General features: G+C 29.9%; 1 protein-coding gene across 1 annotated transcript; it reads left to right on the forward strand.

Moving 5' to 3' along the window:
• Positions 1 to 7,138: 7,138 nt before the first annotated feature.
• On the forward strand, positions 7,139 to 10,666 carry LOC110819820 (folic acid binding / transferase). Its single transcript, XM_088211666.1, has 3 exons — positions 7,139 to 7,856; positions 8,454 to 8,848; positions 10,084 to 10,666. The coding sequence occupies exons 1-3, from the start codon at positions 7,438 to 7,440 to the stop codon at positions 10,593 to 10,595; spliced, it is 1,326 nt and encodes a 441-aa protein (XP_088067792.1). The 5' UTR covers positions 7,139 to 7,437; the 3' UTR covers positions 10,596 to 10,666.
• The last annotated feature ends 429 nt before the right edge of the window (positions 10,667 to 11,095 follow it).

Here is an 11,095-nt window from a genome sequence, read left to right on the forward strand (position 1 = left end):
AATATTTGTAGGTACTTATAGCGCGTTTTTATTCCTGAAGAAAAATTCAAAAAACTCAGGAACCGCCTATAGGGGCAGTAAACAGTTTAGCTTTTCGGGCATAAAATTGTATAAGAATCTATCACTCGATTCTTTGTTATAGAATTGAAGTCTAATTAACAATAAATACGGTATTTTATACAATTTAGAAAATGTTCATAATTAATTACATATTGCTAATAGAGTCAGAACCGGAAATTATCTACTGTTCTTCTGTTGATTATTTTTACAGTTTAAATGCATGATAGTGTTTTATTAATTGATTTTATAGATTTGAATGCATGTATTGTTGTTTTATGTGTTTATGGTTGAATTGGAAAAATAAAGGATAAAAGTAAACGAAAAATTTGTGTAATTAAGTGAATGGATAAAATGATAGCCTTATTGGATATCTTGAGAGATGGTGGACGGACCGGGTACATATAAAATCCTACCGTAAACGTTGTCTCATACCGGACGATTTATGAAAACTTGGTAATTTGGTGCTCATAACAAATGGGGTATGGGGACGACCCGCTTTATCCTCATACCGAACGGGGTATTAAGGTTTAGAAATTTGGCACTCATACTGGATGGAGTATGGGGACGACTCGTAATTGAGAATGTTAAAGGAAAAGGTTCACGCGTAGTGGAGACATCCCTATAAACCCCCATGGATACCAGTAGGCTAGTGAAAAAAAAGGACAATTGTTGTTTTGATGATTTGAATATAAAAATATAATATGTGCTATGTTGCCAAGTATATATGGAATATATATAATGTTATTATTTTCTATAAATCTCACTACGGTAAGTGAACGGTAAATAATTTTATTATTGATGAATGAATCTGCTTAATTTAGTGCTCCATTAGTTATTTTTGATTTTCTACCAACATTTATTTCTGTCGGTGATATAGTGTGATATTTTTACTGGGTTAGTGTAGCTCATCCCTTATTTAACTATTTCAAATCAAGAGAACCATGATCCATAGTCCAATTCGCAAGAGGATTGCGAGTAGAATACTAATTTTCTTTATTTTATATTCATTTACTTATTTCTTTGTATTTCTTTCAAAATGGTGAATTCCGTAACACTAATTGGTACTTTAAGTTATTGTGTAAGAAATGTAAACCTTGAACATTTATTTCACTTCCACACTTTAATTATCATTTATTTCTTTTGGATATTTCTGGGGTCATTACACGAACTGTCGATATCATAGAAGAAAATAACATGGCTGCTTAGGTAATTGAAGTTTTGTTTTTGGCAAGAGCTTCTTAGAGACAACAATTTCCAACCAGCCACTTGTTCTATAATCTCTTTTCCTTTCATTTGTACATTACATCATGAGCAGTTTCAGCATATAAGTACTAAAAATAAATCATAAGCATAAAAATGGGAACCACATAGATCCAATAAGTCCAACACTCATTCCTTTGGATATGTCAATGAAGTGAATATAAAGCTAATAACTAAAACGAATATCTCGTATCTAAAAATTAGCAATTCGTCCCACAAGGTAAAATAGATTATTATATTTTTACAGATAATTACAAAACAATATCATTTTGAGAATTAGATATAACTCTAGTTTTACGATTTTTTTCTCATTTATTACCTAATTTATTAATGCTTAATTATGGGAAACAATCATATTTTGATTTAAGCTGCAAGATTAACATACAACTTCAAAAAAAAAGATGAAAATTCTATTGTTAAAGAAAGTAATCATAGTTAATTAGCTCATGAAGTAGAATCTATGTATTTGATTTTTTATTTCTAAAAAACTGTTTTAGTATACTAAAAATAAATATTCTCTCAAATTATCTAGATAATGATTAGATATATTATTAGAATGCATAAAAAATTTGAAATTTTGTAAAATTTATTTGATATTTTGAACGAATAGCATCTTAAAGAAATTTTTGGCATTTCATTAAAAAATTTGGAAATTTATGTTATAACTAAGTAGTTTTTAACATACTTTGGTGATTTATGATATTTAAAAATTATTTTGTATTTTATTTATTGTTTTAACTCCTTATTAGTCTTGATGTGTCTTACTAAGTACATATTTTCTATACAAGCACGTATTATTATATAATAATAATAAAACTAAAATACGTATTACACGTATTATTTTGAGTTTAAATTTTGAATCAAGCTTACATTTTAATAAAACTAAAATATTGAGTTATTTGATAATGTTTTTGTTTTGGTGTGAATATGAATGAATTTGCAAGTTGTTTTGAGACTCTAGCTTCGGTTATGATTTGACGCTACCAACGAGGGTAAGCCTGAAATTTGTGAGGAGCATGTTTATTTTGAACCTATACCATAAGAGTTAATTATGGTTTTTAGCTTTGATATAGAGATATATGTATTATCTACATTCTAAGGGTCAAAAAGCATTAAAGAGAAGCATAAAGAAGATATTACAATGTCAGTTAGTCCAATCACAAGATTTCAAGACAAGAAACTAAAACATACATTTCAAAACTTTGTATAAAAGATAGATACAATAAGAACTTAGCAAATGTGAACTATTTGAAGAATCAAAGAAGTCAAAGAAGATCATTAATTTCGTTCAAGTATGTGGGCAAAATTTAAAGTGAATGTGTATGATCATTTTTGGTCATTTCTTAAATAATTAAATTATATTCATGTTTTTCTAGGTCATTTAATATTATTTTTTTCTAAGTCATTTAATACTATGTTCCATTAAGTCATTTAATAGTATATTCTCCTATGTCATTTAATATCATGTTTCCCTAAGTCATTTAAATTATGTTCATGTTTTTTTTTTGTCATCTAATTATGATCATTTGGTAGAATCTAGAGGTGTTTTAGGCTATAAATATCTTTTTTACAATGTCATATGACACACTTCAATTACTTAATGAATTTCATTATCTTTAATAGAATTTTGACAAGTGAGAATTCCTATTCATCTTGTTGCATTAATAATTGAATTAACTTATCAAATTATCTTGTGGTGTTTATTCATTCTAGTTTCTTTCATTCAAATCGTCTAAGTTCTTAATTACAGATTAGTTGTAGTTTGGTAGGGAGGATTTGTTTAGAGTTTTAAGTTATTTATGCTAAATATATATGTGGCGTTCTGAATATAATTTTTGAATCCCGGGTTCCGTATCATATAATTTGTTGTAAATACTAGGGACTTTGAGATTTTTATTTGAATTTTTCCTATATTTGAGTTTTGTCAAATTTCAGTGCAATAATTTTAAATATTAATTGAAATATTTTACAAATTATTTTACTTTTATATTTATTATTATATATATATAATAAATTTATTTTCTATAATCGATCAAATCAAATTGGCTTAATTCTACTAGTTTAGGGTTTGATTATTTACTGAACTGTAAATTCATCTATTTTTTTTAATAGATTTTAAAAAATTTGTTATACACTGAAAAATTAGTAAACGTGCAAATGATTGATGAATTCTAATGTAGAGAATAAAAACCTCTTATTATATTTCTAGTTTTAGATGTGAAGACTATTTATAATTACAGAGTTTAATTCTTGAATTTTAATGCTTATTGATATTTAAAATGATTTATTTATTAATCAATTATTTGAGATTTACTCCGATTGTTTGTTTTAGAATCTTTTTTTATGCATTGCATTGAGTTTTAATAATAAATATAGAGTTTTATAACGTGTTTAACTCTAGATTTGAGACATTACACAAAAAGTATTGATGAGCATTAGATGCGTTATACTTTTTACAGTTATTATCCGTTTATATTTTGACTTCGATTTTAATGTTTATTGGCAAGAATTTATTCTAGATGTGGAAGAGTTGAAGCCCCTAGTTGAATATCAGCATTATGCAATATGCATATATTGTAAATAGTTTAAATTTACATACAATATAACATGAATATACTAAAAAACAGTAATAAAAAAATCATTCCCATCCCAATCCAAACTTTAACTCGGCTAACTAATTTGCATGCAACTCCAAAACATAGATTAATTTCTTCACTCCAAAACTGACTCATCCCCAAACCAGCAAACGAGAAATAGGGATTCCTAGTTCAAATCCTCTCATCTTCTTGTGTTTCAGACTTTCCCATTCTTCATTTTCATCATCATTAGAATCATTGACCATTACTGAATTTAACCATCCCATTAACCTTTTCTTACCAGCACTGATCTTGGGTTTATCCTCCATGAATTCTTCTTTTTCTTCTTCTTCTTCTTCTTCTTCTTCGCTTGAATGCATCAATGCTTGCATCTCTTGAGCCAGTCCCTCCATATTAGTATATATTAGTCCAAGATCAGAATCACCCTTTTCATCATCTTCATCATCAGTTTCCTGCAAGTAAATATTTACAGAACTCTCAGGCGTTTTTCTCTTCAGTACTCCTTCATTACCAACGACATTAGTCATCACTTTCTCCTCACATTTGCTCTCAGCCATCTTCACTAGGCCCCCACAAATTATATATGTCTCCTTCAATGCTCTATCCATGTATATATATATATATATATATATATTTGATAGTTGAATGAGGACTTGTTGGTGAATATCGTCATAGCAGATTATTGGAGTTAATTAATTTACTTTTGTATGATTGACCTAATTAATTATATTGCAGATTCTTTGGTTTAATTACCTGATTAAGTATAATGGGGGTGGTGTGTGTTTATACATAATCTAGTATGTAGTTGAATGATTTGGAGTAATATCGTGGTGGGTATATCATATTATATATATATATATATATGTGTGTATGTGTGTGCTTAGTTGAATAAGGACTTGTAGGTGAATACGGTCACAGCGGATTCGTAGGGTAAATTAATTAGTTTACTATTGTATGATTGACCTAATTAATTAATTCCAGATTCTTAGGGCTAATTAAGGACGTACAAGCGTTGAATGATTGACCTAAATATGTATATATACATATGTATACATATATACATTTGGTATACAGTTGTATGATTAACAGCTTCATACCTTGGTCGCTATATCTTTATTATACCGAGTGTCCCTTCAAGCGTTTCTATAGTTAGCCTCTAGGGCTAAACAGTTTAGATAAACACAAAAATAAACTGCAATATATGTATGTATATATTTATATTTGTAAATTTTATATATTTAGTATAATTTTAATAATTTTTAAAATTTAAAACAAAAATCATTGAACTTTTCATAACTCTAATAATTTTCCATAATTTCTTTTCTAATTATATTTTATTTTCTTCTTGTTGCAAATTTTAGATATATATTTGATTAAAAAATTGAAATCAAATTAACTTATTTAGAAAAGAACCTATTTAACCATATTTTTTTTTATTTTATTAATATATTATGAATTAAAAATAATCGATTCATTATGATATAATATTTAAATTATTGATACGCTAATAACATCATAGTAACTAAATTAAATTTTTTGAAGCAAGCCGTTTTGAGGTAAAAAATATTTTATAGCGGATAAATTTTTTTAATTGAAGTAGTATTGATTCAATAAAATTTAAAGTTTAAATTATTGGTATGTTAGTAGTAACGTAATTACTAAATTAAATTTTTTTGGAACGAACCATGACACTTTTAATTAAAAAGATATCTTGTAACTGGTAAGTTTTCTTAATTAAAATAATCATAGCGGATATATTTGATTCATAAAAATTTAAAGTTTAAATAATTAGTGTGTCGATAGTATTGTTTTTCCAATTTAATTTTTCGGAGCAAGCCATGACGTTTTTGGGTAAAAAAAAAAACCAATTTTATAGCAAGTCAATTTTCTTAATTGAAGTAGTCATAAGAAATATGCTTGATTCATTAGGATATAAAGTTTAAATCATTAGCGTGTTAGTAGTAATGTAATTACCAAATTAATTTTTTGAGAGCAAGTCATGATATTTTTACGTAAAAAAAAAAATATCTTATAACATGTAAATTTTTTTAATTGAAATAATCATAGCTTATATGTTTAATTCATTAGGATTTAAAGTTTAAATCATTGATATGTTAATAGTATTATAGTTACCAAATTAAATTTTTTAGAGTATACTAAAAAAATATCTTATAACAGGTAAGTTTTTTTAGTTAAAGTAGTCATAACAGATATATTTAGTTTATTATGATATAAAGTTTAAATTATTGGTACATTATTAGTACTGTAGTTATCAAATTAAATTTTTCGGAGCAAGTTATGATGTTTTCAAATAAAAAAAAATCTTATAACAGTTAAGTTTTATTAATTGAAATAATCATAATGTGTATATTTAATTCTTTAAAAATTGAAATTTAAATTATGAATGTGTTAATAGTACTGTAATTATCAAATTAAAATTTTCAAAATAAGTTTAGGTAAAAGAACATTATATTGTAAGCAAATTTTTTTAGTGCTAATCTTTTTTCAGCATCGCCTATATAGAGATCACCTTCTATTTGGATGACGGTAAAATGTAGTTCATTAATGTAAGATATGGCAGGAGGATGTCAAAATCATGTTTGTTTGCTAAAAATATGGTGCCTTATAACTTTTGATAGTATTATAAAAGTAAACTTTAGACAATTTTTTAAAATTACTGATTTGGTAGTTTTTGACGGGCTAATATTTTTGTTTCATGTATACACTCGTTAAATTTTCATAATTTTTATTTTACTCCGAACAAAATACTTCTTAGCAGCCCAACCTACTTTTTTTTTTTATTCTCTTCTTCTTTTTTTTTTTCAATTTGTTTCTTTTTAGATTTTTTTAATTTATAAATTATAAATTATAATTTTAAATTAATTTTTTATACTAACTATAAAAAATAAATTTAATAAAAATTTATTTTTTAATATTTTAAAAAAATATCAATAAAAATTACAATTTAAATAATTTTTCGAATTAAATAACTTAATTACAATTTAAATAAATATATATATTTTTTAATATTATATACATTAAAATATTAATAATTTAATTTAATATATAATCACATCAACTTATTAATTCAAACAAACGGCTGTAATTAATATACATTAATATATCATTTTTCCAAACATATCATAACTTATCAATTAGTATTATGCAAACTTACCAAATATTAACTTACATTTACCATCACCAAAATCATTCGAACAGAACATAAAGTTACTTCATCGTAGCCTACCTGTGCCCAGGCCCATGTCCACCAAAAAAAAAAAGAAGAAAACACGAAAATTATCACCACCAACTGGGTTTTCTCTTGTAGTAGTTGGTCTCTCTAGCTCCACAAGCTCCACAATTGCAATATCAGCACCTGACTTCGCAGAGATGATGAATGTATAATACCCTCAAGTAAGCTACTTTGTTGAATAATCGGTGTGTCTTCTTTTTTCCCAATTAATTTTCTCATCCTCTCTATCAATAAAACATTATTGTGCTGAAAAATAAAATTCCCTTGATGGAGTCTGTTCAGTCTAATTTTCTTGAAGATATCTTCGATTCTTCCCTGAATCTAGAAGAAACCCACATGAAGGAAGGCTTCAAAGAGGGTTATAATGAGGGTCTGGTTGCTGGCCGTGAAGATGCTCGACAGCTAGGTCTGAAACTGGGTTTTGAAACTGGGGAGTTGCTAGGATTCTACAGGGGTTGCGTCTGTATCTGGAACTCAACTATTCGAGTCTGTATCTCGCCCCAGCTCCAAAAGCATATCAGAGAATTTGAGGAGTGGATTGACAAGTACCCACTTTTAGACCCAGAGGATGAGAGTGTTGATAAGAAGAAAGATGATTTGAGGGTTAAATTCAATGTTATATGTGCATCTTTGGGTGTGGTAAAGAAGAAATTAGAATATAAAGGATACCCAAAGGTTTCTAGCGAGCTTGATTTTTGAATGGGGCTCTTTGTTTTGGGTTTTATTAGTGATTTGTAGTAGAGGTTTTATTGTGTAGCACTTGAAATTTACTTGCTTAATCAGTGTATGGTTTTTTAGTTAATTTGAATTCTGAAAGTGGATCTTTAAGATTGTTCCTTTCAGCCACAACTTTGGTTGAGTGCATTGTAGCCCAAAAAGAAAATCTCTATTACTTTCATCAGTCAAATGCTTCTGAGAAGATGTGTAGAAAAACAAAAGAACTTCCAAGAAGCTCTGAACGAAAATTTAAATCTTTGTCTGACAAACAGGATTCAGGAAGATAGATCTTTTAGGTGTTTGTTTGCCTTGGATAGTTATGTTTTTACTTGTACCATATTTGTCAACCGGGATTATCCATGAACAGCAACAGGCATAAAATAGCCTTCATTCCATTAAATATCTGCAGTACTATCTGAAGTGTTTTCATGGCGTATGCTTAAATTGAGTGGCTGATTGTTTTGTGGTCCCAGTAAATTTGTTGACCACAAAAGTAATAGATAATGCCACTTTACATACCCTCTATTCTATTTTCTTTTTGGTGCAGCTTGTGATCGCCACCGGAGAACAATGTTGAAGTTGATGCTTGCTTGCTGCAAGGTATACATATCCGAAAGCCGTAACAGGGCTGCACTTGAGTCAATTGAACAAGCTGCCAAGTTGTTTCCGGGGGTAGCAATTGTCAACAAATTTGAGGATGCTACTTATAATAGGGTTGGTTATACTGTTGTATCCAAATTGGCTCCTGAGTCATTGCCAGATTCATCTTCACTGAAACATTCTCTGTTTGCCATGGTTAAAGCTGCCTTTGGCGCCATTGACCTTGAGTTGCATAGTGGAAGTCATCCTCGACTTGGTGTTGTAGATCATATATGCTTCCATCCTTTGGGTATTTCTTCTTTAGATCAGGTTGCTGGAATTGCGAAATCTTTGGCAGCAGATGTTGGCTCTGGACTTCAAGGTTTGTGCCCTGTAAAGTCTAGAATTTGGTTATAGATGGTAATGGATTGTATGTTGAGTGCTTTCTGATTAATATGTTTGATGCAATTAAACAAGAAACTCATGATTTTTTGGTGGTGCATTTCTTGCTTTTAGTTCCTAAATTCATTTATTTTTTACACATAAAACATGTCAGCTGAAAATAAAACTTAAAAATGGTAGTTAGAATGATGATTTTTTTTTCCCCTTTTTGATAAAAGAAAATATTATTGAAGAGAAAGAAGTTACAAATGAACTCAAAATATACAAAATAGGCACTCAATCTCTATACAAAGAAACTGTGAGCAATCCCCTGAAAGAAACTGTGAGCCTTTTCCCATAGGGCTTGAGCTGGTTGAAAAGATGCTTAGAAATTGTACTCTTTCATTCCAGTCATGATCCAAAGACCAACAAGATATCCACTTGCTGCAAAATCTTATGGTCTTTTAGTTCTCCTCACACCATGCAGATGAGGCGAAACAAAAAGCATCAAAAATAGAAGGGCTGACTCAAACTTCTCCAAACTAAGAAAACGTTCTATACCATAATTTTCATGTCAAAGAGCAAGGAAGAAACAGATGGCTATTACTCAGAAATATGGAAACACATCAAACAAATGTCTGGAGAGAGCTTTATCAGGTCTTCAAACTTGAAGAATATTGTTTATGTTAATCCTGTTATCATCTGATGTCAGTTGGTTTGAATATAGTCTTTGAGTCCCATCCTTTCTTCTCATAATAGGGCACGGCAGCATCCTTTGCATTCATCTGCTATTTGCTTATGGTGGAACTGTAATGAGCAGATGAGGTTATCTATAACCTTTGTAAATGGCTTTTTTTCTTGTGAAAGTTGAATTTATTAACATATTGTTTCATTTAATGAAGTGTTTCCTGACGGTAATGCAAGGATTTTAAGGACTGTTCCCTTTCTCATCCATACCTGCAGGATAGGATGATGTTTTTTTACGTTATTTTGGGCCTAGCTAGCAGTTTTCTATTGATTTTTTTGGTACTTTTCTCTTTTTCAATAGGATCTGATCCTCCGCCAATGTTTTCTCTTCTGTTCTCTTTTAATGGTAGTCAAAAAAAGAAATCCTGGTGATGCTAATGCTAGTTAATGAAATTAATAAAAGATTTTTTAGTGTAGAATTCTGAGTTCTCCTTGCCCTGCACAAAGATTTGTTGGTTTAGCATTGATGATGTTCTTATGTGCCTGCAGTGCCTACCTTTCTATATGGAGCTGCCCATCAAGAGCAGCGGCCACTTGCTTCGATTAGAAGAAAGCTAGGTTATTTCAAACCTAATTCTAACGGAAACCTGTGGGTAGGAGGCCTAACATCCGAGTCTCTCCCTCTCATTCCAGATGCTGGTCCAGCTCAAGTGAGTAAACCAAAGGGGGTTGTTGTGATTGGAGCAACCAGGTGGGTTGACAACTACAATGTCCCTGTCTTCTCCACTGATATTGAAGCTGTCCGTAGAATTGCTAAACAAGTAAGCGGAAGAGGAGGGGGACTCCCCTCTGTGCAAGCCATGGCACTTGCACATGAAGCAGGTACTATTGAAGTTGCCTGTAACTTGTTGGATCCAAGTAAAGTGGGAAGAGATAGAGTTCAAGAAGAAGTTGAAAGGTTGGCGACTGAAGAGGGTATGTCCGTTGGAAAGGGATATTTTACCGATCTTTCCCAGGAAAAAATAGTTGAAACTTACATGAGCTCAGAATCTTCCATTTAATTGATGATGAAACATTGTTTACGTAGAATGATTGACTGGAATTTATACTGCAAAGTTAATTTCTCTTCTCATTTTTCTCTCATCGGTTAATCTCAATTGGAGTAGTTCACCAGTAGGGATGGGAACAGGCCTAGTTCTTGACAGATTTTTAACCCGAGACCGACTTGAGATAAAGTAGAAAACCCGAACCTGCCTTGTTATCCATGACTGATTCCAAGTTCAGCTAGACATGTATAGATGTTGTATGACCTAGAGGGCAAAATCTATTTACATTTACCATAACAGAATGGAAAGAGGCCCAAGGGTCAAGGCATTCATTCAGGAACTTAAAAAGAGAGAAACAATTAAACAGAAATTAACAACCAACACAAGAATATAACTTTGTACCAAGTTCCTTATTACATTAACAAGGAGTAACACCCTTCCTACTCACATACCCATCAAATGTGTACTTGGAAAATGAAAAGAAAAAAGAACACTCACGCATTTAATTAAGCTTG

The sequence above is a fragment of the Carica papaya genome, chromosome 9, assembly GCF_054855325.1.
Source record: "Carica papaya isolate Zhongbai chromosome 9, ASM5485532v1, whole genome shotgun sequence".
Lineage (NCBI taxonomy): Eukaryota > Viridiplantae > Streptophyta > Magnoliopsida > Brassicales > Caricaceae > Carica > Carica papaya.